General features: G+C 53.8%; 4 protein-coding genes and 1 long non-coding RNA gene across 13 annotated transcripts; 2 read left to right on the plus strand and 3 right to left on the minus strand.

Moving 5' to 3' along the window:
• Nucleotides 1–4,172: 4,172 nt before the first annotated feature.
• IRGQ (immunity related GTPase Q) lies at nucleotides 4,173–8,854 on the minus strand. Of its 3 annotated transcripts, none has more exons than XM_032839489.1 (3): nucleotides 8,774–8,854; nucleotides 7,784–8,315; nucleotides 4,173–6,407 (listed from the first exon to the last, which is right to left on the minus strand). In XM_032839489.1, the coding sequence occupies exons 2-3, from the start codon at nucleotides 8,311–8,313 to the stop codon at nucleotides 5,051–5,053; spliced, it is 1,887 nt and encodes a 628-aa protein (XP_032695380.1). In that variant the 5' UTR covers nucleotides 8,314–8,315; nucleotides 8,774–8,854; the 3' UTR covers nucleotides 4,173–5,050. The 3 variants fall into 3 exon arrangements, with proteins under 3 accessions (XP_032695380.1, XP_032695378.1, XP_032695379.1); XM_032839487.1 differs by lacking the exon at nucleotides 8,774–8,854 and adding an exon at nucleotides 8,474–8,609; XM_032839488.1 differs by lacking the exon at nucleotides 8,774–8,854 and adding an exon at nucleotides 8,624–8,750 and having other exon boundaries at nucleotides 4,174–6,407.
• A 19-nt stretch (nucleotides 8,855–8,873) lies between these two features.
• On the plus strand, nucleotides 8,874–12,227 carry ZNF576 (zinc finger protein 576). 6 transcript variants are annotated; one of them, XM_032839490.1, is made up of 3 exons: nucleotides 8,874–8,967; nucleotides 9,767–9,867; nucleotides 11,568–12,227. In XM_032839490.1, exons 1-3 carry the CDS (start codon nucleotides 8,906–8,908, stop codon nucleotides 11,993–11,995), a joined length of 591 nt encoding a protein of 196 aa, XP_032695381.1. In that variant the 5' UTR covers nucleotides 8,874–8,905; the 3' UTR covers nucleotides 11,996–12,227. The 6 variants fall into 6 exon arrangements, 5 of the variants coding, with proteins under 5 accessions (XP_032695381.1, XP_032695382.1, XP_032695383.1 ...); XM_032839491.1 differs by lacking the exon at nucleotides 8,874–8,967 and adding an exon at nucleotides 9,017–9,536; XM_032839492.1 differs by lacking the exon at nucleotides 8,874–8,967 and adding an exon at nucleotides 9,017–9,452.
• A 3,704-nt stretch (nucleotides 12,228–15,931) lies between these two features.
• Nucleotides 15,932–17,176, minus strand: LOC116855997. Its single transcript, XR_004380460.1, has 2 exons — nucleotides 17,144–17,176; nucleotides 15,932–16,282 (listed from the first exon to the last, which is right to left on the minus strand). It is a non-coding gene; the product is annotated as an uncharacterized LOC116855997 (long non-coding RNA).
• Nucleotides 17,177–18,721: 1,545 nt separating this feature from the next.
• ZNF428 (zinc finger protein 428) lies at nucleotides 18,722–24,451 on the minus strand. Its single transcript, XM_032839136.1, has 2 exons — nucleotides 24,344–24,451; nucleotides 18,722–19,394 (listed from the first exon to the last, which is right to left on the minus strand). The coding sequence occupies exons 1-2, from the start codon at nucleotides 24,417–24,419 to the stop codon at nucleotides 18,889–18,891; spliced, it is 582 nt and encodes a 193-aa protein (XP_032695027.1). The 5' UTR covers nucleotides 24,420–24,451; the 3' UTR covers nucleotides 18,722–18,888.
• On the plus strand, nucleotides 22,030–24,392 carry SRRM5 (serine/arginine repetitive matrix 5). Of its 2 annotated transcripts, XM_032839135.1 has the most exons (2): nucleotides 22,030–23,574; nucleotides 23,611–24,392. In XM_032839135.1, the coding sequence occupies exons 1-2, from the start codon at nucleotides 22,063–22,065 to the stop codon at nucleotides 24,382–24,384; spliced, it is 2,286 nt and encodes a 761-aa protein (XP_032695026.1). In that variant the 5' UTR covers nucleotides 22,030–22,062; the 3' UTR covers nucleotides 24,385–24,392. The 2 variants fall into 2 exon arrangements, with proteins under 2 accessions (XP_032695026.1, XP_032695025.1); XM_032839134.1 differs by having other exon boundaries at nucleotides 22,030–24,392.
• Nucleotides 24,452–27,310: the final 2,859 nt, after the last annotated feature.

Consider the following 27,310-nt stretch of genomic DNA (forward strand, 5'->3'; position numbering starts at 1 on the left):
GTACAGGAAAGCACGGGGAAGCCTCACATGGGTGATTCGATGCTGTGACGCAGAAGTGACTTGACGAAACTCATGGGATGGAGCTAGTTGGATGGTCCCCCAAACCTCACGGGGTGGGAGGGGGCGGGCTGGGAATCGCAGCTCTGCTCCGAGACTTCGTGACCTCAACCGTGGACTTGTTTTGTTTAGTAAGCAGCAGGAATGGCTGCCAGAGCCTCCTAGTGGAGAGTTCTTGCTTTATCCTCCCAGCTCCTGGGGTGATAGGCACTGTGAATCTCAGTCCTCTTTTTAGAAGAACCTGAGGCTTGGAGGAGGGATGTTACGTTGGAGTTCATCCAACTACAAGGTGGTGGAGCCTAAGACTTTAATCATCACGTCACAGAGAGGGAACAAGCCTGTATCTGTTATCTTTGGCTGTATCTTTCTGTAACCACTCCCAAACTTAGTGGCTTAGAACAATGGACCCCCTTTCATTTAGCTCGGGATTCTGCCCTCCACAGTTTGGTCTGAGATCATCCAGGTGGCTCTGCTGCAGGGTTCAGCTTGTCAGCGAGGCAGCTATCTCAGAGGGTTCGCTGGCTGTAGCTTGGGGTGTGAAGAGTGACTGGGCCACATGCCTCTACTCACCCAGCAGGTTAGCCTGGACTTCTTGGCATGGCACGGGTTCCAAGGGCAGCGAGAGAGGAAGCCCTAATGTGTGAGCACTTTTCAAGTGTCTACTTGGGTGGTGTTTGCTGTTTGTTGGTCCTGCAGCCCAGCCAAATCATGCAGCCAGGTCAAGAGTCAGACCGGACTCTCAAAGAACAGAGAGAGGAATTAATGGGCTAAGCTGCTTCCAGCACTGGGATGCTTCACTGTCACAACCCCCAAGGTCTAAGTGTCACTTTTCCACCTGTGTCTAACCCCTCCCCCACACACATACACTCTCGGGAGTCTCTGGATTCCAGGTCAAGGGTTCTTTCCCATACAGACCCTCACCATCCAGCTCTCTTCTCCCAGGACCCAGAAGTCCCCACCCTTGGTCTCTTCCTCCTTCAGACCCAGTACTACCTCCAGCCCCTTCCTTGCCCAGACTAAGCAAAATCTCAAGCATCTTCCTTCCCCTTCAAGCCCCCAAAGAAGAGACACACAGTGGCATTTCTACTCCTTTTTACTCACTCCCTCAAACAGCACCACAGGCCAACCACACCCTTAACTAGCCCTCCCCAGTTCCCCACCCCAGTGCATACAAGTCTCTTCATTATCCAGAAATGTAGGAAACTCAGCTCTGGTGATAAGATTGTCTCTTCCACTTCCGCTTCTGGGAATGGGCTACGACTTAGCATTCATTTCCTTGAATTCTTGCCCCTCGAGGGTCTTCCAGCCTGGAAGTCTGATGTCGACACACCCTGAGGGCAGCCAGCAATCAGTTCTCAAGGGAGTCTTACTTAGTCTTTCTGCTTGGATGCTCCCAGAGACGGATACCTCACTAGCAACATGATGCCTGTCATCAAAAGTCGTAATTTATTTATTTATTTTTTAAAGTCGTAATTTAAAAGGCAACCACCCCACCCCCAAACTAGCTACACCACCCTAGTGTCGATACACACCAACAGAAACACAATGAGCACTCCCCCATAGAGACCGAGGCAAACAAAATCGGGTCCTGCTTTCTCAGATATGATCCCCAGCAGGAGTCCCACTGGCATGAAGGCAAAGGGAATTTGGAGCAGGGAAGCACGGCACAGAGGTACCAGGGAAGACCAAAATCGGAGATGGCATGAAAGTGGCAGAGAGGAGGGCACTCTGGGAGCAAAGGCATGGGCGTGAGACAGAGGTGCCCAGACCAGAGTTGTCTGGGTACCACCTGGGGAACCGGGCACAGGCAACAAGACTTATGGTTGAGCTGCCCAGGGGGCCAGGCTTCTCTGGAGGGCTACAGGATGCTGTGTGTGCGCACACGTGTGTGTGAGAGAGAAAATATGCATGTACATAAGTACATACATACACTGTTCTCACAACGACCCTGTGAGGTAGATGCCACTTGCTGAGCGACTTGCCCAAGGTTACCCCAATGTCAGGAGGACTGTCTTAACCCTAGAGCGATACCAATAGGATTTCCTGTGATAATGGAAGCGTTCTGGGTCTTTGCTCTCCAGTGCTCTAGCCATGCATCACAGGTGGCCACCGAGCCCTGGGAATGTGGTTAGTGTTAACTGGGAAATGGGAGTTTTAAACTTTATTCACGTTTAATTAAAAACGGATACACACCGCAGTTATTGGGAAACTGGTCAATATAATTGGGACAGCTTGGGTAGAGGAATCAGTTTTCTCCGCCGACGAATTTTTGGAAAGTTAAATAGAGGTATTTCTGATGAACATTTATCATCTGAATGAGATGTACACTGTGTGTAAAATATCTCATTCTCTTCTCGATTGATTACAGGTCGAATTAATATTTCGGATATACTGGGTTAAGGAAGACGCATCTAGCTTCACTGTTTCCTTTTACCTTTGTAATGTGGCTGCTGGGACATTTCCAGTTACAGATGTGGCTCCCATTCCGTTTCTGCCGGACAACACTGCTGGGCGCCTCTCCCATCTCCCCGTGGCTGGCGAGCTGGACTGAGAGGCAGACCATGGTGGACTGGGTATTACAGATATGGGCAAACACCTTTCCCTGAAGCCCAAAAGGCCTTCGAGGACAATGTGTGACGCTGTTCAGTATTGAGCCAAATGCTTTTTCCCACCTTGGCCATTTTCAACTGAGGGGACAAACTGTGCCAGCGGCAAGGGTTCAAGTTGGACACGGGGGTACCATCTGGCAGGTATCTGCCACTTAGAGAGTCACCCTTGTCTCCTGCTGTCAAAGAAAATAGGATCTTGGAAGAGTTTATGGTTTTCGTCCAGCCCTTTCATTTCACAGATGGGAAAATAAGGCACTGGTCCAAGTCACCAAGAGTGCCAGTGGCGAAGCCTTGCTTGCCTCCCAGATCCCCTGACCTCCAACAGGGGCTTCTCTCCCATCAGATGCTTGTTTCTCCCACCTCACTCATTTCCCATCTTGTGGCCAGGGGCTGACAATCTAAGTTCCAGTCTGCTCATGAATTCGGTATTTACTAATATTGAATAATTACTAATCGTGCCAGGCACTCTTCTAGGTGCTGGGGGTACAGCAGAGAACAAGACTAGTCAGAGTATCATAACTATTAAATAGGTAAATAAATAAATAAGGTAATTATTTACAGTAATAACTGCTACAAGGGAAACACTGACGGGCTGAGATGAATAATGGTGACGTGTGAGGTACTTCAGTTACACTGGTCACCGAAGGCCTCTCTGAGGGGACATGTGAGCTGAGACCTGCTTGACAAGGAGGAACCTGTCATGGGAAGATCTGGGGGGCAGAGCATTCTAGGCAGGATGAACAGTAAATGCAAAGGTCCTGTGGCAGGATCCAAAGTGGCCCACCCAGGCATCAGAAGGAAGATCAGGCTGGTTGGGGGACAGGGTGGGTGTAGGGAATGTGAACAGGCAGGGGCGAGACCACATAGGACCTTGCTATGTGCTGTTAGGCCTAGAGCCTGTCCTCCCTGGGCTTTGCTCTCCCCATCTCTCATAAAAGAGGTTCAACTTCATTGCCTTTTGGGTCCCCCCTTTCTGTTTTTTGACACTGAAGAATTCTGTGACCTGTGGCATCTTATCTACCTATAGTTGGCAGTCTAGAACATTCCAGGCACTGTGGTTTCTGCCTTTGCTTCACTCATGGCACACTCCCACGGTCTGGAACACTCCCTAGCTGTTCTGTGGGTCTCTTGTCCTCTGCAGCACTGTGTGTACACCAGAAGGCAGAGCCTCTTGGTGACACCTGAGGTAGCCAACAAAGAAATGTCTGGATAAGTGCACGACAGCTGCTTTTCCAAAAAAGGCAGGAGTATAAAATACCAAGACCAGAAAGGATTAGGCTTAATGACAGAAGACACCAGACCAAAAAGAGAAACCACTAAGGGAGCAGATGGACAAAGGAACAGACTCACCAAGATCCCCTGAATTACTCAGCACATATAAAACGGGGGCAGTCATAGCCTTCCCTAACTCACACAAAGAGAGGCAATAGCCAGGGTCCAAATCTGTAACGGATTTGTGGGAGATACCTCTGGGGTATGGGTTCCTGCCCTCCCATACCCAGGTCTCATTGCTGGTCTTGGGCTGCCCCCCAGGGCCCACCATGCCTGGACCTCTTGCCTCCTCCCCTCTTTTTGAGGGACTATCCACAACAGCTGGGGAAGGAATCGAGGTCATCAGGCCCCTGGTACAGCAAGTATTAGACATCTCTCTATTCCCCAAGGTGGACCAAAGGTTCTCCAGCTCTTCTGCACAGCCCCCTGCTCCCTCCTGTAGATGGAGACCTCCCGCCACCCACGAATGAGACCAAGGTCCACCCCAATGAAGGTTCAAAGCCACTTCTTCTTGAGGAACTGGGAGGCTGGATGCAGGCCCACTGCCTCTGAGAAGCCTAACTCCTATATCCCCAAGTGGCTCAGCAGTTCCAAGGATTCCCACTCCCTGGGGTACCCAGACTCCTTCCTTCATACTGGAATCTCCAGAATGATGGAGACCCTCCTCAGCAGAAATCAGGGCTTTCACCTCTCCCCCCTGCCCCTCCCAGGGCTAGAGGACCAAACAGATCCAGTCTCTACTCCCCTGGAGACCAGGATAGAACCCCTCAGGTTCCTTCAGGACACAGTCTGATGTCATGCCCTGTGGTCCCCAGCGAAATCAGTTCTCTCCCCCAGACTCCTTTCCCCTCCAGGAGCCATGAATTCAGGGGACTACAAGTCACACATCCCAATCAGTAGTCCTAGAGCCCTCCTGCGCTTCAGGCACTCAAGATTCTGAGTGGCCGCCCCCAGCTCTGTTACCTTGGAGGCCCAGACATTCCCATGCCAGACTGGGGACTCCCAATTCCGCCCCCCTCCCTCTAACCGGGACTTGGGAGTCCTCAACCCCTGGCGGAGCCAAGCAGCAGGGACGCTGAGCACCCCAGAAGCCCCGACCCTCATCCCACCCCTCACTGCGCTGGCCCATGGGGCGCCAACACCGCCTCCGCATCGGCCTGCATCTCGTTGAGGGCCTGCAGCAGGACGCCGTGCGCGGCGCGGTAACCCAGGCCGCCGGTGGCCGCCGCACCGCCCGCGGGCCACAGGAAGGACAGGGCGCCCAGCGCCGCGCCCCCCGCAGTGCCCTCGCCCGCCCATGCGCCCAGCCGTGCCTCCACCTCAGCGCGCGTCACCGGGCCCGGGAAGCGCGTCCGCTCTGCCAGCTCCCCCGGAGTCAGACCTAGCGCGCGCTCGCGTCGAGCCAGTGCCGCGGGTTCGAGCCCCAGCGCCCGCCGCCACTCCGCCAGCTGACCCCGCAGCAGCGCCACGTCGCAAGCCCAGCCGAGCCCTGGGACTGGTGCCGCCGCCGCCGCCAAGCTAGCCAGCAGAGCCGGCCGCCACGCCCCGGCCCGCAGGGCCGCCGCCTTCAGCCGGGCTCCGTGGGGAGATGCGGGGGGCAGCGCCAGCAGCAGCGCCCCGGCCTGGGCCGGGGGGAGCGCGCGCCGCAGCCACTCGCAGAGCCCGGGGAGGCCCCCAGGCCGCAGGGGGAACACGGGCGGCCGTGCCTCCTCCAGCACCTCCCACGTCTCATCCTCCGGGCTCAGTGCGGCCGCACGCTCTGAGTCCCCGCTGGCCGATTTCTTCCCGCCGCCGCCAACACGCGTCAAACTCTCACTGCCTTTCTCTGAACTTTCCCCGCTGCCTGCTTTCTCGGACTCTTCCCCGCTACCTTTCTGCAACCCGGTGCCACTTTTCTCCCTTCCCTCGCTGCATGCATTCTTCAACCCCTCTCCGCCTGTGTTCTCTAAGCTCTCGGAACCGGCCTTCTTTGCCTTTTCCTCTTCCTCCAGGTACTCTGGATCCTCACCCTCACCATCTGTTCGCACGCAGACCAGCGGCGCATCTGGCAGCACGAAGGGCCGAATCTGAGCCCAGTCCTCCTCAGTGGGGGCCCCCAGCGTGACGAGGATGAGGGCGTCGTAGTGGGTCGGATGGGGGGCGGCAGCAGTGCCCGCGGAGCCCAGAGGCACGTTCCAGAGCACCACGTTGGGACGCTCTGGGGCCGGGTAGGGCGTGGGCCCCGGGGGCGTGAAAACAGGCTCTTCCTCTGGGTCACTGGGATCCAACCCGAGCAGCATGTTCAGCACAAGGCTTACATCAGTCTTGCCCGCCACAGCCAGGTCCAGCCGTGCGCTGCCCAGCCGCTCCAGGCCAGCGCGGACCCACGACAGCGCCGCCTCCAGGCCACCGGTCTCAAAGGCCTCACGCACGGCCTCCAGCTCGGCCGCACCCAGGACCTCGAAGCCATCCTGAGCGGGTGGAAGGAGCCTGAGGGAACAGGAAAAGGGAGGGTAAAGGGCAGAAGAGGGTTTAAACGCTAGAGGGTTGTGCTACAGGCACAGGACTAGGCTAGGATGATAAAGAGAATTTCCCGAATGATCCCTGACAGAAGGAGAAGCAAGAGAGGGAGGGGCCAGACTACTGCTATAGCATACACAAACCAGGGCTTAAAACCGGGACAGAGGGCGCCTGGGTGGCTCAGTGGGTTAAGCCGCTGCCTTCGGCTCAGGTCATGATCTCAGGGTCCTGGGATCGGGTCCCGCATCAGGCTCTCTGCTCAGCAGGGAGGCTGCTTCCCTCTCTCTCTCTCTCTCTGCCTGCCTCTCTGTCTACTTGTGATCTCTGTCTGTCAAATAAATAAATAAAATCTTAAAAAAAAAAACAAAAAAAAAAAAAAAAAAAAAACCCGGGACAGAGCGTGTTGGTTGAGGTCAGGTTTCCAACAAAGCCTAAAAGGGGGTACCTGCTAAATAGTCTCTGGGACTCAGTCTTTGGGGGGGGGGGCTTTTCCAAGGGACCTGCAGGGTTAAGAAAGGCCAAGCAAAACTCCCAGAAGGTCAGGCTCAGGTAAAGACAGACTTGCAACTGAATTGTGGACTTAAGGGAAGGTCAAGCACCTCCTGACCACCCATGGCACTCTTTGCTAAGACAAGTCATAAGGAGGGGAATTGGGGCCAATGAAGGGGAAAAGCTTCACCTACCAGTGCTTACCAAGGAAGGAGACGTGGCTAAAGGAAAAAAGATTCACACTGGACTTCTATGAAATAGGTGGCCAAGGGCTAGGGGGAAAATGCAGGAGGTAGCCAGCAAATGGGCACAGAAATGAGATGGGATTAGAGAAAGGAAGTGGGGGAGTGAACCCAGAAATAATAAGGCTTACCGAAGGTGTGGCTTTACAAAGACTGGTGTAGCTGGAGAACAAAGAAGATGTGTGAATCTTAGGGTAAAATCTTTGCCGGCATCACAAGCTTTTGAGCTGAGTGAGCCCTCCTTCAAACTTTTGCTGGGAGTCAGTATTTGGGCGTTAGACTCTGGCCTCTCCTACCATCCACACTGGGGAAAGGCTTTTGATCTCAGAACGCTGGCAGGAGGCTGAAGGTGGAGGACCGGTGGGAACCTATAGCTGACTCTTGGGTGGGACCGGGCCTAGGAGTGGGGAGAGGGTCTGGCACCGAGCTTGGGCTTAGGGTGGAGCCTCGATGACCTCAAACACTGCGCTGAGGGGTGGGACCTGCACGAGAGAGCAGGGTCCCCAGCAGCTATCCTGTCCATGGGGCTGGGGGGTCTCGCGGATCTCAAAGAACATTTTCTGCGTACAAAGTCTAAAGGACCAGGCCTCCAACCCTCCCAAACTCCTCTCTTACCTTTGCAGCACCTCCGCCTGGCTCTGCAGCGCCACCCGCAGGCGCTCCAATTCCTTGCAGCCATCTCTGGGTCTGCATTCGGCCGGCAGCACGAAGAGAGTTGCGGCCTCCAACCCTGTGTTGTTCAGCAGGGCCGTTGTCCGATCCCGGGCCTGGACTTCATTTTCCGAATCTCCAGGACGGAGGTTCCGCACAGCCAGCAGCGGGGTCCCTCGGGCCAGGGCGGCCCGCGCTGCCTCTCCTAGCGCTGGGGCCAAGGGCTCCCCGTTCCCCTCGGGGCCGGGCAGCACCAATACTAGCACATTGGCCTCCGCCGCCCAGGGCCCTGGCTCTGCGGGCGGACAGCTCAGCTCGCCCAGGAAGAGGCCAGGGCTCGCAGCTCGCAGGCTGGGGATCCCGGAGTCCGGCCGTCCCTCGGGAATCTCTATCGTCTCCACATTCCCGTCGCAAAGCGCTGCGATCAGCGCGGACTTGCCACAGCCCGGAGGCCCGAGGAACAAGGCGGTCACGTCACCCCGTGGCGGCGGCATACCTGGAAAGCAAGGGGGTGGGGCACACCCGGGTGAGGGAGCGCTGAGCCTTTTTCTTTCCTAGTCATCCCATTCTGGTCAAAGACTTCAGCCCTTCACCCCATCCCCTTCCCTTCTTGGATGTCATTCCCAGGAAAAAATCCGGCACCCACCGCCCTACCTATTCCCCAGGGATTCGCGCGTTTTGTCCGTCCTCTTTCTGGATACATTATTCTCTGTTTCAAAATCTCAGAAATCTGGCCTCCAGCCCCTTCCTCCCCCAGGGACATGGATGTTTTTATCCCCCAAACCTCCCTTCCAAATCACTAACCGAGCAAACCGCCGGCACAACCGGAGAGCACAGCTGGCGGCGACAGATCCTCCACTGAGAAGCCCCGCCCCTCGGGTCAGGCGGACGGAGGCCGGAGAGGTTAGAGGGCCGGGATTTGGGGACGTCCGGACACGTTCCCGGGGCTCTAACCTGACGTCACTCTTTTAAGGAGGGGGTGTGTCTTGGAAGCGTGACCTCCGGGTTCCAGCCCTTCACTGCGCCTGCGCAGAACACTCGAAGTATTCCCACTCCTCAGCTCCCGCTGCCGCAGGGCTCGGAACAATGAGGGAGTCAAAGCGCCTGCGCGCCAGGACCGCCAAGACACAGCTGCGCCAGAAGCTGAGGTCTATACGGCATGGGCGGCATGAAACGTCATCATAACGCACCCCCGGGCAGAGAAGGACCCCTACCGTTACTCTGAGGACCCGGTTGGTGCAACTGCATCACTGCCGGATAGCATCCCGGGCCTGGGCTTCGAGAGGCTCACCAGGCGAAAGGGCGTGGAAGCAAGCCACTGGGACCTTGAGACTCGGTGGGCCCTACCCCGCTTCCCTCCGGGTGGCGGCGCTTTCACGAGCGACTGACAGGCGCAACGAAAGGCAGCCCTCTGTCGTCTGGAGAAAAGCGGAGGCCTGGGTTCCCCGCCTCGGGAGGAGGGAACCGAGGGCAGTGCTTGGGGCAGCGGGACAGGGAGGCTCAAGGCGCACATGGGAGGCAGGGGCCCTGGGTGGAACGAGGGTTACAGGATGTCAGAGAAAGATGCCTCTCGGGAAGAGGCGGGCTAAAGTCTGGATACCACCACCCACCTCAGGACACGTGGGAAACGGGGGTGAGGCTGGTGTCAAAGCTCAAGGGTTCCGTGCCCCGAGTTCAGGGAGGTAGTTTGATGTAGGCCGCCACAGGTCTCAATCAGGTGAGAAGGCTCTAAGGGGTGTCACCTATCTAGGGAGTCGAATCTTTAGGGAGGGTCGAAGCTTCCCTAGGGAACAGCGCCATCGGGTTAGAGTTCAAGAGGATGGCATCTTATGGGGGCAAGGAGAGCCTGTCAGAGGTCACGGGATTAGCGGGCCCTGTAATGCTGTCAGTAGATGAGTGACTTCACTCGATTTACTATTCTGTCATGCGTGCTACTCTCTTGACCAGAGGGATCCCAGTCACTATGGAGGACCCGCGTCCTGAAGGGAACATGGAGCCCCAGAATTCGTCTAAGGAGAGGAGTCCCCGCAGTCCAGGAGGCGACATCTGTGAGTGCTGCTGGCCAGAGGGTGGGATGCTGGAGCTGACGCTAGCTCTAAGGATTTCTATAGCATTTCAGTGTCCCTGGCTTTACAAGGACTTGCCTGCTGGGAAGGGACTGTGATAAATGGCTTCTAAGCTGCCCTACCAGGAACTGCCACTCTCCACCCTTACCCTTACTCTGCTCAGATGTACTCACCCTGCTCTGTCCATGTCAGTTCGAGTGGGCCACAGTTCACAGGAACAGAGTGGCATCCAGAGAGGCTTGGGGTGGGAGATGTGAATGGGAAAGGTTGGCACTATGAGAGGAGCCCCAAGGTTCCAGTTCCAACTCTACCCCAGACTTTCATTGAGACTTGGGCTTGGGTTACTCTGTCAAAAGAGGCTGCCACTACTCAGGTGATGTGGCCGTACTGGGGATTAGTGGCAGAGAAGGGGAAGGTCAGCTGTTAACAAAGGTAGCCAGTTTTACATACCATGATCCCAGTTTCTACTGAATGCTTATGAAGCTTGTGGGCGCTTTGTAAGAGTGCAGCCTTCCTTATCTCAGTCCTCCTGGCAGTCCCTAGGAAATTCCCTCAGGTAATGCTATCCGGCAGATGCTATGAGGTAAGGGAACTGAGGCAGAGGTTATCGTGATGATGAGAGCGCCAGTGTCAAGGCCCTCCAGCCAGAGACCACCGGGAACACACCTACAGTTGAATGAGTTGGGTTCATTGCTCTTTGAGGAATTGCACATCTGTGGTGCTGTGGGGGCATCTCAGTGTTAGAGAGGATTTATCCTGGGTGGTTTGGGGAAGGGTTCGAGGAAGGGTTTTGCTTGGGATTAGATGCTGCCAATAAGCAGGGGCCAAAGATAGGTTGGTGAAATCGTATCTAGGAGGGGGGTACATAGGCTCAAGCTGCGAATTAACGGAGCAACAGCAGCCACTCCTAGGAGCCAAGATGGGGGCGCTGTTTGGTCTTTTTTGTGGCTTGGACAACGTTCATGTTTTGTCTGTGTTCAGACGTTATTCTGGCATGGTCTTGACTTGGTTCATCTCAGTCACAGCATGGCCTTGTCTGACCAGGTTGTGTGAAGCTGCTTATGTTCAACAGGAGAACACCAAGGCCTAGCTGGGAGTGCCAGGCCAGCCCCCAGCTGTCAAGCTGCTTTTCTCTTTTTCAGTACAAATAATCGCAAACCACTGTGTAGCACTGTTCTAAGCACTTTCTATGAGTTAGTTCATTCACTCCTTCCAACAACCCAATGACGTAGTTATAACTGCTGGTCAGTTATAACCATACTGATAACAGTTACGACCCCACTTTCTGGATGAGGACACTGTCGTACTCGCCTAGGAAGTGGGAGATCTGGGATTCAGTGCCGGGCAGTCTGTACTCCAGAGGCCGGGCAGTCTGGCTCCAGAGGCTGTGCTCCAACGTGGCTCTGTTGGAAAGGCAGGTTCTAGTCCCTGGGTTCTAGTCCTGACTCCATTCCATTTCCCGGCCTCATGACTGTAGGCAAGTTGCCTAGCCTTTTTGAGCCTCAGCCTGTTCGCCCATAAAACAGGTCCTGTAATAGTTTGCCTGTGCCACTGTCCAGGCCTGGCATACAGTCTGGCCCATAGTAAGCCCTGAGTGTGAATTGTTGGCATGACTCTGGGGCTTGGGAGAGGTCCTGGTGACTCTTGCTGGCTTCCCCCCGACCTCTCCCCACGTCCCTCAGGCCACCTGGGGGCCCCGCAGTGCACCCGCTGCCTCATCACCTTCGCCGATTCCAAGTTCCAGGAGCGTCACATGAAGCGGGAGCACCCAGCGGATTTCGTGGCCCAGAAGCTGCAGGGCGCCCTCTTCATCTGCTTCACCTGCGCCCGCTCCTTCCCCTCCTCCAAGGCCCTGATCGCCCATCAGCGTAGCCACGGTCCAGCCGCCAGGCCCTCCACGCCAGTGGCGCCCACCGCGGCCCAGCCTACGTTCCCCTGCCCTGACTGTGGCAAGACCTTTGGGCAGGCTGCTTCTCTGAGGCGGCACCGCCAGGCGCATGAGACCTGCACCCCTCCTGGCCCTTTTGCCTGCACTGAGTGTGGTCAGGACTTTGCCCAGGAAGCTGGGCTGCATCAACACTATATCCGGCATGCTCGGGGAGAACTCTGAGTGGGGCTAAGCCCTCCCTAGGACAGTGGTGGGAGGGTTCTTTGGCTGCTAGAACCCACCTCTGATACAGGATGGGGGCCTTGGAAGGATTGCTTTCCCTCCCTGGACAGGCAAAGGACTCCTGATGCGTAGGACCCAGAAGATGCTCATCTACAGCTTCAGTCTTTGGAGGATGCAAAGGCCTTCAGGGATATAGTGGAATTAATGAAATCTTTTGTTTAAAAAAAAAAAAAGCCAAAAGCAAAAGTGTTATTCGTATCTCCCTCATTCCCAATTAAATAGTTTGAAACCACAGCTAGCTGCAGATTGTGTAATCACCTTTAATTCTTCCCAGATGGATGGTGTGAGATGTAGAAGCAAATTCCCTTGGATATGTACCTGGACGGGGGGGGGAAGATGAGGTGTTGCAGGGCTGTAATGTCATTAGAAGGGTCCCAGACGTGGAGCAACTTGGGCCTTTGGGGAGGGGATAGCAAAGTTGGGGGCTGTACTCTGAGTCATGTGGGGGTTGCAATTCAAGTCCGTGTCTTCTCCCACCTCCTGTCAGTCTTTCCCACTCATGGAGGGGCCACGGTATTGGAGGGATTGGGGCTCCCCCCCCCACCCCCACCAGTAATCTATTGCTCACTTAAATAATTCTATGGACCATTCTGGTCATGGAATATTTTCTATATGAGTAGGTGAGATGACATGAATAAAACAACAAAGAGTATCTAAAAACAAGGGATCTATATTAAAATGTCTAAACAAGGAACTCTGGCTTTTGAGTAGGAATTCCCAGAAAATGTAAGAAGGGTACAGGGAGGGGATGCCTGCATGGCCCAGTTGGTTAAGAGTCGGACTCTTGATTCCAGCTCAGGTGGCGATCTCAGGGTTATGAAATCCAGCTCAGTTACAGGCTCTGCACTGAGCACGGAGCCTGCTTCAGATTCTCAGCCTCCCTCTCCCTCTGCCCCACCCCCTCTTCATGTGCGTGCTCTCTCTCTTCAAAATAAATAAAATAAAAAGAAGGGCACAGGGAGGGGGAAGCTCAGGTCAGAGCTGGCCTGGCCCTGCTGGGAATCTGGTTTGAAATCAAACAGAGATACCTTCTGTTTCCTGTTGTATTTGGCCAACATTGGAAGAGCTCCCATTAAAATCCTATTTTCAGCTCTTGAAAAGCCTAACCCTAGGCCAAGTCCCACCGGGCCAGTGCTGAGTGTGGTCAGGACTTTGGATTACCTGCCCTGCCCCCCACTTAGAGACAATGGTTGATGCCCTGCATATAAAAATCACAGACTCTGTCTGAACCAAGGGACGCTTTTAAAACCCATGGCTGAGACAGATCCGGTAGAGAGAGACAGCGGTCTCCCAGTTTTTAAATAGGTACATGGCAGCTACAAACTCTCCATCTCCCAGGGTCCCTTGCGGCTAGGTGTTGCCCTGTGACCAAGTTCTGGCTAAATTCTGGGTAAAGTTCTCAAGCTTCAGAAAGGGACATGCCTTTTCCTCTACCTTCCTGCCTGGAGTCTGGACATGGTATCCGACCATCTTGGACCATTAGAGCAAGATATGGGCTGGCAGGGGCGCCTGGGTGGCTCAGTGGGTTAGGCCGCTGCCTTCGGCTCAGGTCATGATCTCAGGGTACTGGGATCGAGTCCCGCGTCGGGCTCTCTGCTCAGCGGGGAGCCTGCTTCCCCCTCTCTCTCTCTGCCTGCCTCTCTGTCTACTTGTGATCTCTCTCTGTCAAATAAATAAATAAAGTCTTTAAAAAAAAAAAAAAAAGATATGGGCTGGCAGAGCAGCAAGACAGCAGAAGCCTGGGTCCCTTGACCATGGGTCCCTGGGACCACGATGACTTCAGGGGGCAGAGTCATCATATCAGCCCTAGACTATCCACTTGTGTACTACCACGTAAGAGAGAAATAAGCCTCTGTCGTGTTTAAATCACCCTTATTTTGGGTCTCTGTCACTTGCAGCATCATTTAAAGCCTGTCTGCAGCGCAGAACTGCAGATCCGAGTAGTCGCAGCAGAGACCGTATGGCCCACCAAGCCTAAAATAGGAAAGGACCATCTGGCCCCTTACAGTAAAAGTTTGCTGACCTCTTGTCTAACTGACACACAAACAACCTCCTCCGAGCCTGGCAGCCAGGACTCCCACCCTGGGAAACACCACCTCTAGTAGGGGGCTGTGCAGACACGTGTGTTTTTGTGTAGGATTTGGGCAGGGCTAGCTAGCCTGGATCTCTGTTGGCATGACTTATGGGGAAATTGGTCTGGAGTCAGTTGGCCAGCATTTTTTCCTAAAATATCGACTTCACCAAAGCCAAATATTTCCTCTGCACCTGGCAACAGCTCAGAAGTTTCCAACCCAGATGTTTTACACCTCCCCCACAGCGGTTCCCTCCAACCCAAACCTAAGGCTCAAATCACACATGCTCCCCTGAGATAGACAGCAGTGGGCCTGTGTTCTTCCTGTTCTCTCCACTCTCCAGATGTCATAGATTCCCAAGACTTTAAATAGCATCACTGGTGACTTCCAAATCTTTATCTTCAGCTCAAGCCCCAGGCTTCTCCCCATGAGAAAGTCACTTGGATAATGCATAAGAGTCTCAAAAACTTAAAAAGGGTCAGCGTGACTCCTACAGCCCCCACCTACACCACTACCATCGGACTGGTTTCTGAACTCCTAAGTCTGACCAGCCCTCCCCACAGCTGCTCTCCTAACTGCTCCCCCCACCCTGTCCCTGGACCTTCCACCACTGCTGCCCCCTCTCTAGTCCACTACAGACCACTTTGTGTACGTAAGTCAGTGTACATCACTCTTCATTTAAAGTCCTCCAACGGCATCCTACAAATAACATCCACAGATTTTACCCAGGCCCAGAAAACCCAACAGTGATGGAGCTCCCACCTGCTAATAAGCAATCTCAACTCCCTCCCTGCTCTATCTTCACTATACGCCAGCCATACAGGCCAGGCTGGCTTCTGCCGCAGGGCCTTTGCACTTGCTGTTCCCTCTGCCTTGAGTGCTCCTACCCAGAACTTTTTAACACTGTCCCTACCTATTTGGGATTCAACACGGGCTGCCTCCTCAGAGAGGTCCTCCTTGACCTGCTTGGCTAAAGTAGCACCAGCAACCCTTAACCCTGACTTAATTTCTTCCTAGCACTCTTCAATACCAGGGATTATCATGCTTTTATTTCTTTATCTGTGTCCTTACTCTGGAATCCACACTCTTGAGGGCAAGTGTTGTGTCTTCCTCGCTTCCCCAGAACCTAGGACAGACAGCATTGATCTCAGAGGCTCAAAAATTGCTCAGCTGGGCTCATGGTTTACCTAGTGTCTCTCAGTCTGCAGCCTTCCCTATGATGCTCTGTGATGCTTGGTTTTCCGCAGTTAGGTTTCCTGGAATCCCTCCAGAGCCAGCTTCCTGAAGTTCTGCCCACGAGAGGGATGGACATAAGGAAGGTAGGAGGGAGAAGAGACTCACCTTGCTTTGGGCTGCCTCCTGCAGCAGCTCAGGCTCCAGTGCCTTTCTATACTAGGCACAGGTACTGTGCTAAACCTCTTGCGGTTTAAACCTCTGCACACGGGTCTGTCCGCCAAGCTCCTGTCGGGCCCTGGACCCCAGTCCTAGAGGTGGGAGCTTTGTGCAGACATGAACTGAGCTGCTCAGTTGCCTCACTTCTCCACATTTGTGCTCTCAGACTTCTAATGGCTGTATAACCACTCCCCTGTGTTAAGTCCTCCCTTTGGAATTCCTAGCTTGATGTCCCTATCCTGCCTCGGCCCCGAAGAACCAAATGACCCCACTGGGAGCAGACTAGGTCTCTGGATTCCCAGTCTCTCATATCCTCAGGAATTTTTGCTGATGAATGGATGGTCCTCTACCTCCATGCTTAGAAAGCCCCGTCTTAGGGCAGAAGAGCGCTTAAGCGTGCTGCTCCAGGAAATAAAATCCATCTGTGGTGTTTTAATGAGCTGTGAATTCCTGCTTTGATGATTCTGAGAGTCATTGATGTTAAGCTATAATGGTTAGGAAAGTCTCAACTTGAAGAGTGGATAAATGTCAGGTTCTCGGATTCTGAGCTTCTTGGATGGGAAGTGTGGGTTTTGACAGATGCTTTGGTATAAGATCCTGTAGCAGGCATCAAAATGCAAGTGTCCTCTGTGGCCAAGCCGGTACCGTCATCAGGGAAGCAAGCAGGGTGTGAAGGGTCCAGTTGCCAGATGGTGTGGAACGGGCACACGGGCAGGAATGCCCCATTAGCAGGAGGTCGCCCTTCCCCAGCTCCAGCAAGCTACTAGCCCATGGGATTGTGGGTTCAGCAATCTAAACCTCACAATTTTCCAAAGAAACCCCCAACCTCCATTTTGATGTGAAATCCACCCATTTTTAAATGTTGGTAACCACCATTATTAAAAAACCTGCGTAACTCTGTGGAGCCCAAACATACTCCTGCCAGTCAGATGGTGGCTGTGGACAGCCTGGCTGCCATTTCTGGAATGTGGCTTAACGGTGAAGGACGTACACCCCGTACCTATCGTCTGGAGTCAAACCTGGGCTCTGTGTCTTACTGGCTGTGTGACCAACCTGTAGCAAGTAAGTCAACCTCCCTGGGCCAGAACCGTTGTAAAATGGTTGTGATGAGAGGCCCTATGCCTCTAAGGGTTATGACAATGACTCAGACATGGAGACACAGCCCAAATTGGTAGAACGGCCTGCAAGGCCTGGCCCTCTGCCTCTTCCTGACTTTTTGCCTCCCACCAGTCTTCCCCTGCCTTCCCACCAGTCTTCCCCTGCCTTCGTCAGCAACAGCCTCATGCCCTAAGTGTTGTTCTATAAATATCCCAAGTAGGGCCCCACCTCAGGGCCTTTGCACTCACTGCCCCTGCAAACAGGACACACACACACACACACACACACACAGAGCCCCCCACCCTATTTTCCTCCATAGCACTTCTAATGTTCTCTACATTTTCTATCTTTTACTCTACGATCTAAGTATCTGTCTTCTCTGTTATAAGAGGAGTTTCCACAAAGGCAGGGACTCTTGTTCCTCATGCACACTGCTCTACTCTCAGCTCCCAGAAAAGTGCCAGTATCTTGCAGGTGCTCAATACATCACTGTTGAATGAATGAATAAATAAATAACAGCCCCTACCTCATAAGGATCCGACGCGATTGTCCATATTAAACGCTTTAGCCCAGGGCCTGGTCCACCGTGAGCGCTGATTTAATGATGGTCATTACGGTAATTCAGGTTCTATTCTTGAAGGTTCTTAGTTGCCAAGCTTCTATGAGTTAACACACGTAAAGCGCCTTAGAACAGGGCTTGGCACACAGTAAATGCTCAGTAAATGGTAGCTATCATTATAATTAGGCTTCTATTTTCAAAGGAGCTTTGGTGCCAAACTATTATGAATTAGTACTTCCCATCTCCAAGCAAGAGCCAAGTTCCAACAAAGCTCTAACAAGCTGGCCCTCTGCTCCTCTCTGCCCTCATCTCTCCAGCTCTGCGCTCTCTGACACCCACTCTCTGACACCCGCTCTCTGACACCCGGCAGGCTCCTGCCTCCTCCCGCCTGGACCACATGTCCCCTCTTCCCCTCCAAGTGCGCAGCTCCTGCTCCCTCCCCTCCATCTCCACTTAGGTCCCTGTCCCCTCCTCAGGGAGGGCTACACTACTGAAAATGGCAACCCCCTTCCAGCACTGTTCTCCCTCCTCTGCTTTATTCTTCTCCACAGCATCTACCCCCATCCAGCATACGCTCCATCTTGCTTGTTTCCTGTCTGTCCTACCTAACCCCTGCAAGCTCCACAGGGACAAGGGTTTTGTTTCATTCACGGGTATATTCCCAATGTGTAGCACGGAGCAGGGGCTCGGAAGATGATTCCTAACTGAATTAATGGATCACGGTCCCTACCTCACAGAGTTATTCTAAAGACCTGATGATCTCATGCAAATAAAATGCAGCACTCTGTAAGTGCTGGGGAAATGGCAGCTGTAATTATAATTAAGGTTCTATTTTTGTAAGTTCCTAGATACACAACTTCCATGAGTCAATATATATAAAGCTCTTGGACCGGCACTTGGCACCCGGGAAGCACAGCTCTGATTATAATTAACGTCCTCTTTGTGAAGGTTCTTAGGCAGGGGCAGAGAACATTGGCTGTCCTCCACCATCCTCCACGAACCGTTCTCTGCTTCCTGGGCATTGGCTAGACCGCCTTTCCCAGAGTCCCCTGCGTGGAGCTGTGGCCGCGTGACTCATTTCTCGGCAGAGGGGCGTCAATGGGAGGAGTATGTGCCCCCTTGGGGCTGGGGCTGGTAAGACATCGCATGTACCTCGCCTTTCTCTTCCACCAGCAGGACCCAGGCGATGGCCACTCAGTTGGCTAAGGGATGGCCTGGGTCCTGGAATCACTGCATGGAGAAGGGTTGCCCCCAACCTGAAACACCCACCCTGGACTCTGATGTGGGCGCCGAAACCTCTGTGGCGTTGAGCCTGCATATCACGGGGTCTTTGCGTAAATACGTGGAAACCACACAGGACATAAGCACTCAGGAAACGTTGAAAGTCTTGGCGACGATGAGGTTAAGGTTCCCCCAGGAAGGAGCGTCGTGGTGGGGGGAGATAAACGCCCAGGCCCAGGCCTCACACACTCGAGTGTCTACACACACACACACACACACACACACGTGCACACCCACACACACACCAAACATGCTGGACCGACACACACAGAATTTGGCTTTTATTCTGGCCTTCACACATCTACCACTAAGACGACACAGACCGGCGGTACCCCCGTCCCCCATGACTGCTGTGATCACCCCCGTTTCCTCAGCCCCCTCCTCCCACCCCGCCCCTCTTGCCAAGCTCCCTGGGGGGGGGGGGTCCCTGCCTACACCTCGCCCCGGGCATGCAGCATGAAGTGCCCATGCAGCTCCCCGAGGTTGTCGAAGGAGTCCTCACACTCTGTGCAGTGGTAGGTGCCCTCCTCCTCCTCGTCCTCATCCTCGTCCTCCTCCCTCCCAGCTGGTCGGCCCTCCCCAGCCCGAGGCGGCTCCTCCTCTTCCTCCCCAAGGGCCCTGCCTTCAGGGGCTGGAGCTTCCTGGGGGGCTGTAGCAGGGCAGCAGAGCCGGCAAGGCGGGGTGCCCGGTGGGGCCTCCCCCAGGGGTGAGCGGCCACAGAGCTGGCAGGGCTGGGCTGGGGGGCCTGGGGGCTGGGCTGCACGGGGGGCCCGGCGGGATGGGCCCCCCCGGCCGCCCCCCAGGCGCTGCTTCACCTTGTAGCCGGGGTCATATTCAGGATCATCAGTGGCCTCCTCCTCCTCCTCCTCCTCATCTTCTTCCTCTTCGGAGTCCGGCTCTGAGAGAGTGTATTCAGAGTCAGAGGAATGCTCAGGGCCTGTAGGGGGACAGACAGAGGGGAGAGACAGAGGCATCTGAGGACGTGGGCCCTGCCCCTGCCCTGAGCCTCATTCTGACTCGCCGTAGCCTGGAGCAGGAGCCTGCACACAGCCTGGCTCTTCCCCACAAGTGAATCCCAGTCACATGGAACATGGCCTGGGACGCGGTAGGTGCTCAGTGTCTAAGCAAACGGATGTCCTGCAAGAACTGCATCTTAGGGGTTTAATAAGGACAAAGTAGCAGTAATAAAAACAGTAACAATAACAGTGTTCCTTGCTATTTTAAGAGCCCTGTTCTTGGGGTGCCTGGGTGGCTCCATCAGTTAAGTGTCGGGCTCTTGATCTCGGCTCAGGTCTTGATCTCGGCTCAGGTCTTGATCTCAGGGTCATGGGATTGAGCCCTGCACCACCGGGGTCTGCACTCAGGAGTCTGCTTGAGATTTTCTCTCTCCTTTTCCTTCCGCCCCTTTCCCACCAGTGTGCACACATGCGTGCTCTCTCTCACATAAATAAATCTACAGCGCCTGGGTGGCTCAGATGTTTGGGCATCTGCCTTTGGCTCAGGTCATGATCCCAGGGCCCTGGGATCGAGTCCCGCATCGGGCTCCCTGCTCAGTGGTGTCTGCTCCTCCCTCTGTCCCTCCCCACCGGCTTCTGCACGCCCCGTCTCTGTCTCTTTCTCTCTCAAATAAATAAAATAAAACTTTATTTATTTTTAAAAAAGATTTATTTATTTATTTGACAGAGAAATCACAAGTAGGCAGAGAGGCAGGCAGAGAGAAATGGGGAAGCAGGCTCCCTGCTGAGCAGAGCCCCCCAATTTGGGGCTTGATCCCAGGACCCTGGGAATCATGACCTGAGCTGAAGGCAGATGCTTAGCTAAAATACCTGTTAAGTACAAATATATTACTGTGATTTCATGGGTATGCAGGACATGTTCAGGACAAGTGTTGGGTAAAGAAACGAAGACAATCTGCAGTCGATGACAGGAAAGGGTGTCCTTAGCAGTCATTATGGGGGGGTGCACACAGAGCACTGGTCAGGGAGGAGGGAGGCCCCCCGACAGTGGCAGTGGTGTGGGAAATACTGCAGGCGCCTGTCAAAAGCATCCCCTTAGGATTGCCACAGCCTTGTCCTGTGTCCATCCTGGCCCCTCTTCTTCAATTTCCTCCAGCAACCCAGAGAGGTCCTGTGACAACTCAGCCAACAACACTGGGCTCCTCATGCACCTGTCAAAGGGTCTTTGCAACCATTTTCACAGATGGATAAGGCTTGCTCTCTCCCGTTGCCAAGTCTCTGCTCAAGGGTCACCTTCTCAGGGACACCCTCACCACTCCGTCTGATTGGCAACCCTTCCCCAGCACTCCCTATACTCCTGATTCTGTTTTTCTCCTCAATTTCCTGTACCCAACATCGACTTGTGGTTATTGCCTGTCCCCAAAGCAGGGACTTGGGTTCGTTGCTGCGCCTCTAGCATCTAGAACGCCTTCTTTGTGCCTGGCGTTCAATTTAGCAAACCTTTTCTCAGGCTTTCACACCAGTTCTCTCTGCTGGGAATGTCTCACCCTGGTTTTCCCCATCATTCTTTAGGACCCGGTAGGAAGACTCTCTCCTTGGTGAGGTTGTCCCAGATCTCCTCACTCTAGGCAGCAACTCACTGTCTTTTCCCCTCTGGTTGTCCTCACCCTGAGCCCACAGGGCCGTGACCTTCTGTATCCCCATCCTCTCCTACCAGACCTGCTCTGACTCACTGCTGGCTCCCCAGCACCCCCAGGGCATAAGAGTAGGTGCTAAGTGTTGGCTCTCTCTCTACCTGTTCCTGCCTCTGTCCCGCTGTCTCTCTGCCATTTAACACATGTTTCCTGAGGCCTTGGTGTGGGCTGCTCCCCCCACCTGGAAGGTTGCCCCCACTCTGTCCACCTGGTGAGCTCCTACTCATCCTTCAGGCCCCAGGACAAGCTCTGTCCCCTGTAACGGTGACTCCCGTTAGCCCAGCCTCTCCCCTGGTGACTGTCCTAGAGGCTACAGATATCTAGGCCCCAGGACATCTTCCCTGTCAGACTAGGACCCCCTTGAGGGCAGGTCTGACTCATCTTGGGGTCCACAACACTGCCCAGCCCAGGACATCTGGGCTGAGTGCACATGGGTGCCCCCGAGGCCCTTATCTCCCTCCTCCCTTCAGGCCTTTGCTTCTGCTCTTCCCCCTAGCTGGTGACCTTTTCTTCCTTACTAGCAAACTCCTGCTCCTCTTTAAGGTCCCAGCTCACACATCACCTCCTCTGTGAGGTCCTCCCTGACTCCTCAGGTGGTTAGTGTATCTCTCTCATCTGGGAACCCTCTGCCCCTGCCCCACCCCCCCAAGCCCCCTCCGCCCAAACCTCAACACATTCTGACCACCTGCGTAGTGACCTGGAGACGGGGGACTCCTGGAAGGCAGGCCCTGGGCCTGACCCATCTCCATGTCCCAGCAGTGCTAAGTACCCAGTCAGTCTCAGCAGACATTTGCTGAATGGCTGCAACACTGAGGAAACCCCTCTGGCCTTGGGAGGGCCCTACCCCACCCCCTCTCTCCTCCCACCTGACTTCACACCACCTGCTATCTAGGGCCTTCAAGGCCCACTATGACTTCATGCGGTTGGCCTGGGAAAGGCAATCCGGTCGTTGTCCATGGCAACCAGGTCTTTCATGTCCACTGTGATTTTAAGGACCACAAGCCCTTTTGCACCTACCATGCCTTCTCCACCTACAAGATCTTCAAAGCCTGGCATGTCTCCAGCATCAACTAAAACCTCAATGTCCAAAGTACCTCCCAAGCCTCCTGCCTCCTTGAAGCCCACCAAATCAGCAATGCCCAATAGCTCCTCGGTGTCCACTAAGCCATCAACGGCCCCCAACTCGGTCACAAGCCCAAGCAGTTCCAAGTCTACCAAGTGGGCAAGTACAAAGACAGCCCCTTCTAAACAGCCCAGCAGCAAGCCCCGAGTCCACAGCAGGGCAAGAACGCCCAGCAAGGCCAGCACTGACACCAGGGGCAGCAAAGTCAGCAAGGCCAGTGGAGTAAGACACCACCAAAGGAGGGGCACTCACAGCCGGGGCCGAACTCCTGGCAGAAGGGGAGGCCACAGCTCCAAGAGGTCACCCAGCAGGGCCAGTACTATGACCAGGATGAGAACTCATGGTGCCACACCAGGTGTGCCCAACAGGGGGAGAACTCCTACTTCCCAGAAAAAACAGAGTGGGGGCAAGAGTTCCAGCCGGCCTAGAAACAACAACTGGGAGAGAAGTAAGAGCCAGCCTAAAAATATGAGCAGAAAGAAGAGTTATAGCCCACCAGGAGCCTCAGGCATGGGGAAGAGTTCCGGGCCAGCTATAACCCCAAGTAGGGCAAAGAGTTACAGCCCCACTAGAACTCCCTTCAAGGAGAAAGGTTACAGCCAGTCTCCATCATTATCAAGGAGGGTGAGAAGTTATAGTGAGATGATCACCCCTAGTAGGGAATGGAGTTACAGCCCAACTGAAGTATCCAGCAAGGTCAAGAGTTACAACCAGGATAGTGTACCCAGCAGGACCCGGAGTCATAGCCGGTCTAGTACCCCTAGCAGGGCCCAAAGCCAAAGCTGGTCCAGCACCCCCAGTAGGACCCAAAGTCACAGCCGGTCTAGAATGCCCAGAAGAGCAAGAAGTCGAAGTCAGAAGAGAGCCCACAGTAGGATGAGAAGTCACAGTTCAAAGAGAAATCACAGTAGGGCAAGAAGTCGTACCCGGAAAGGAACTCCCAGTCAGATGAGAAGACAGAGCCAATCCAGAACCCACAGCAAGGGAAAATATTATAACCAATCTGGAACCCCCAGAAGGGAAAGAAGTCACAGCCAGTCTAGAAGCCCCAGCAAGAAGCGCGATCATAGACGATCTAGAACACCCAGCAAGGGGAGAGGTCACAGACAATGTAGAAGCCCCAGCAAGGAGAGAGATCACAGACGATCTAGAACACCCAGCAAGGAGAGAGGTCACAGACAATGTAGAAGCCCCAGCAAGGAGAGAGATCACAGACAATCTAGAAGCCCCAGCAAGGAGAGAGGTCAAGGACCATCTAGAAGCCCCAGCAAGGAGAGAGATCATGGACGATCTAGAACACCCAGCAAGGAGAGAGGTCAAGGACAATGTAGAAGTCCCAGCAAGGAGAGAGACCACAGGCGATCTAGAACACCCAGCAAGGAGAGAGACCACAGGCGATCTAGAACGCCCAGCAAGGAGAGAGACCACAGGCGATCTAGAAGCCCCAGTAAGGAGAGAGATCAGAGACGATCTAGAACCCCCAGCAAGGAGAGAGGTGGCAGGCGATCTAGAACCCCCAGTGAGGAGAGAGAGCACAGCCGATCTGGAACCTCTAGCAAAGAAACAGATCACAGCCTATCTAGAACCTCCAGCAAGGAAAGAGATCACAGCCTAACCAGTATCCCCAGAAAAGAGAGAGATTACAGCCAACCCAGAACCCCTAGAAAACAGAGAGGTCATAGTCAATGCAGAACCTTCGGAAAAGAGAGAGATCACAACCAATCCAGAACATTCAGAAAAGAAAGAAATCAGAGGCAATCTGGAACCTCCCGAGAGGAGAGAGATCACAACCTATCTAGAAGCTCCAGCAAGAGAGGTCACAGCCGATCTCGAACTTCCAGTGAGGAGAGAGAGCACAGCCGATCTCAAACCCCCAGTGAAGATAGAGACCACAGCCAATCTAGAACCCTCAATAAGGAGAGCAATCCTAGTCAATCTACAGCCCCCAGAAGTTTCAGCCAGAAGGATTCCACCAGCAGGGCGCACAGTCCCAGCCAGAATGGAACACCTAGGAAGACAAGGAGACAGCCCCGCTCTAGATTTCTCAGTGGAGCCCCAATTCCAAGCCAGGATGATACTCAAGGCAATGCCACCATCTCTAAGGGTGCCTCACCTGGAGAGAGGTCCTCGTCGTCTTCTTCCAAGCTGGCATAGCCCCCAGTCTCAGCTGGCTCACGGGTCTCTGTCATGGCCAGGGGAGGGAACGGGAGATAGGAGCGGAGCAGCAGCTAGGCAGCGTCCCTCCCCAGCCAGCTCTTCACAGTCACACGTGGGTCACAAGTTCTCCAATGCAGGATGTCGGCAGGTAGAGTGGGATGCTGCACGGGGGGAACAAAAGGCCTGTGGTGACTCAATAAATTTTTACATAGCATCTGCCTCCCCAGGCCCAGCTGTGTGCTCTGTGCTGAGGGAAAGGAAAAGATCACCCCAGCTCTTCTATAGATCTTAATTTCCCCATCTGGGCAACAAAGCTCTTAGTGGCATGGGGAAGGGTAATATCCCAATATTTAGCAGCAGGTATCAGCATGGGCACCAATCAGAACTGAGTGGAACATGGTAGAACATAGTCCTATGCCAGGAATTCACCCTTTAGCTGGTGGTTTGTGAGAAACTCTGGTACTAGGGGAGGGTCCAAAGCAGCAGCTGGGGGGAGGGAATTCCTTGATATAGTGGTGATCTATCAGTCAGTCTAGAAGGACTTCCACATTTGTGTCAGCCCTAGTCCTATCCCTTGGAAAGGTAGTGTCTCAGTCTAAACCCCAAATCTGCCATATTCTAGCTATGTAGCTTCAAGCAAAGGACTTAACTTCTCCAGCCTGTTTCCTTCTCAGTACAAAAGGACTCCCAGGGCTTAACCCATGTAGTCCTTATAACTACGTTGAGAGATTATCACCTCCTTTGTACACGAGGAAACTGAGGCACAGAAAGAATTAACAAGTAGTTCAAGGTAACACCAACTAGTTGGTGGGTGAACTAGGATTTGGTGTTACCCTACCTCTAATAAAATGAACTCTAGACTGAAAAAACTTCCTGAAGATTCAATGGGCTCATTCAATATAAGCAGCCGGTATGTGGCAGGTACTCCAGCCACGATGGCTGTTAATGCTCCCACCCATAATCCTTTCTATTAACCCAGCCATTCCAGACTTCTTACCTCTCCCAGTGCTCACCAGGACTTTTCACATCTGTGGGTCTTAGCAAATCCTACTACTGCTGTCTGGAATGTCCTCCTTTCCCCTTGTCTGCCTGGAGAACTCCTACTTGCTCGGCAAAGCCCACCTCAAACACAAGAACCTCTGTACTTCTTCGAGCCCAAATACCATCTCTACCTCTGCCAAGAAGCCTTCTCTTTCCTCTCTCTCTTCACCAATACCTCCCCACACACACACACACACACACACACACACACACACACACACACGGCAATTCTTTTGTCTCCAATTGCACTCCTTGGCAGTAAAGGCCAGGAAGAGCAAGTTAGTCAAAGGGGGTGGCAGCTACACCTCTTTCTGCCAAGACTTGTCCTGGGGTACACAATGGTGGAAAACACGCAATCCCTTCAAAGCCTGGAAGTCAAATTTAATGCTAGGGACAAAAAAAAAAAAAAAAAAAGTGAAGCATAGAGGAGGCTGGGGCATGCAGGTAGAGGGAAGGGTGAGCTGGTAGCAATGGCAGGGGAGCTTTCTAAAGACACATGGGTCTGGGGAAAAAAAAAAAAAAGACACCTGGATCTGGGTTTTAAGAACAAGGAGATTCGGGGTGCCTGGGTGGCTCAGTGGGTTAAGCCTCTGCCTTCGGCTCAGATCATGATCTCAGGGTCCTGGGATCGAGTCCCACATTGGGCTTTCTGCTCAGCAGGGAGCCTGCTTCCCTCTCTCTCTCTCTGCCTGCCTCTCTGTCTACTTGTGATCTCTGTCAAATAAATAAAATCTTTAAGAAAAAAATTAAAAAAAAAAAAAAAGAACAAGGAGATTCATAATTGTTAGAGGAGAGTTGTCATAATACCCTATTGCTTGTAGGGTCCCATTTATTTTGGGATGTCTACTTTATGCCAGGATAAGTATGCCAGATTTAGTAAACGTAAACAGACCATGCCTGGTTAAATTTTAATTTCAGATAAACAGAAAATTATTTAATATACATAGGTTCCATGCAATGTTTGGGATAAATATTTCTAAAAGGTTATTTATCTGAAACTCAAATTTAACTGGACGTTCCATATGTTACCTGGCAACCACACACTAGAGACAATCAGGACTTCCCACGAGATTACCAGGAGACATCGCTCACCAGTCCAGCCTACCTTCCTCCAAACCCACATCACACAAGGACCTTCCATAGTCAAGTGGAGACACTCTTTGGTGCACAAATCCCATTCCCACAACGACTACGGGGGCCATACTGGCTTCCACAATTTAAAGGGACATAAATGAGGCTCCCTCACTACCACAAGGAAAACACTGCCTAGGCCCCACCAAATCCTGAACCTACAGCAACCAACTCCCAAGATGCCCTGCGTGAACATAACAGGCACTCGTTCCTATAATGCTAAGGCAAGGAGGCCAGAGTAAAAACCTTACGCCAGACAATAAGGACTGGTCCCCACCATGCCCTGCGGCAATCTGTCCCAGGATGCCTCGGGCCTATAATGACCACCTTCCAAGGTGTTCTGCGTCGAAGCATTCCGAGCTTCCAGGATGCTCAGCGTAAGGTGTGTGACAAAAGGGACTGGTTCCCCACAAGGAGTTAGGATAATGCTTCCCAGAATGCACTAGGCCCATAACGACTAGCGGACCGCCTCCCACAATGCCTTAGGGCGGAGCGTCCCGTTTCCCCAGGATGCCCCAGGACTGCACGGAGCCGCGTTGGGGGAGAAAAGGGAGCCTAGGTCTCGCCCTCCGGCTACCACGGGCCAAGACGGCTGCCTGCTCGCCCCGGTGACGGGAGCCGTCACTCCCATCATGCAGCGGTGCCGTAGCGCCCGCTTCCCAGCATGCCCCGCGCACCCCTATCCCGGACACTCACCGGCGCTAGCTGCCCCCGCTCTGGCTCGGCGGCGGCGGCTGCACGCCTGGGCTCT

This window comes from Lontra canadensis, unplaced genomic scaffold (genome assembly GCF_010015895.1).
Source record: "Lontra canadensis isolate GAN:19392208 unplaced genomic scaffold, GSC_riverotter_1.0 scaffold107, whole genome shotgun sequence".
Classification (NCBI taxonomy): domain Eukaryota; kingdom Metazoa; phylum Chordata; class Mammalia; order Carnivora; family Mustelidae; genus Lontra; species Lontra canadensis.

Excerpts from the sequence above, each read along its gene's own strand:
- IRGQ (XM_032839487.1), bottom strand. The coding sequence starts at position 8,582 with ATGTCCCTGGGGGAGGAAGGGGCTGGAGGCCAGATTTCTGAGATTTTG. Across the intron at positions 8,316-8,473 it reads CGCGAATCCCTGGGGAATAG|GTATGCCGCCGCCACGGGGT; the intron begins GTAGGGCGGTGG and ends CTTGCTTTCCAG. Across the intron at positions 6,408-7,783 it reads CAGGCGGAGGTGCTGCAAAG|GCTCCTTCCACCCGCTCAGG; the intron begins GTAAGAGAGGAG and ends CTGTTCCCTCAG.
- ZNF576 (XM_032839490.1), top strand. The coding sequence starts at position 8,906 with ATGAGGGAGTCAAAGCGCCTGCGCGCCAGGACCGCCAAGACACAGCTG. Across the intron at positions 8,968-9,766 it reads CAGCTGCGCCAGAAGCTGAG|AGGGATCCCAGTCACTATGG; the intron begins GTCTATACGGCA and ends TCTCTTGACCAG. Across the intron at positions 9,868-11,567 it reads CAGTCCAGGAGGCGACATCT|GCCACCTGGGGGCCCCGCAG; the intron begins GTGAGTGCTGCT and ends CACGTCCCTCAG.
- SRRM5 (XM_032839134.1), top strand. The coding sequence starts at position 22,063 with ATGGCAACCAGGTCTTTCATGTCCACTGTGATTTTAAGGACCACAAGC.
- ZNF428 (XM_032839136.1), bottom strand. The coding sequence starts at position 24,419 with ATGACAGAGACCCGTGAGCCAGCTGAGACTGGGGGCTATGCCAGCTTG. Across the intron at positions 19,395-24,343 it reads CGACGAGGACCTCTCTCCAG|GCCCTGAGCATTCCTCTGAC; the intron begins GTGAGGCACCCT and ends GTCCCCCTACAG.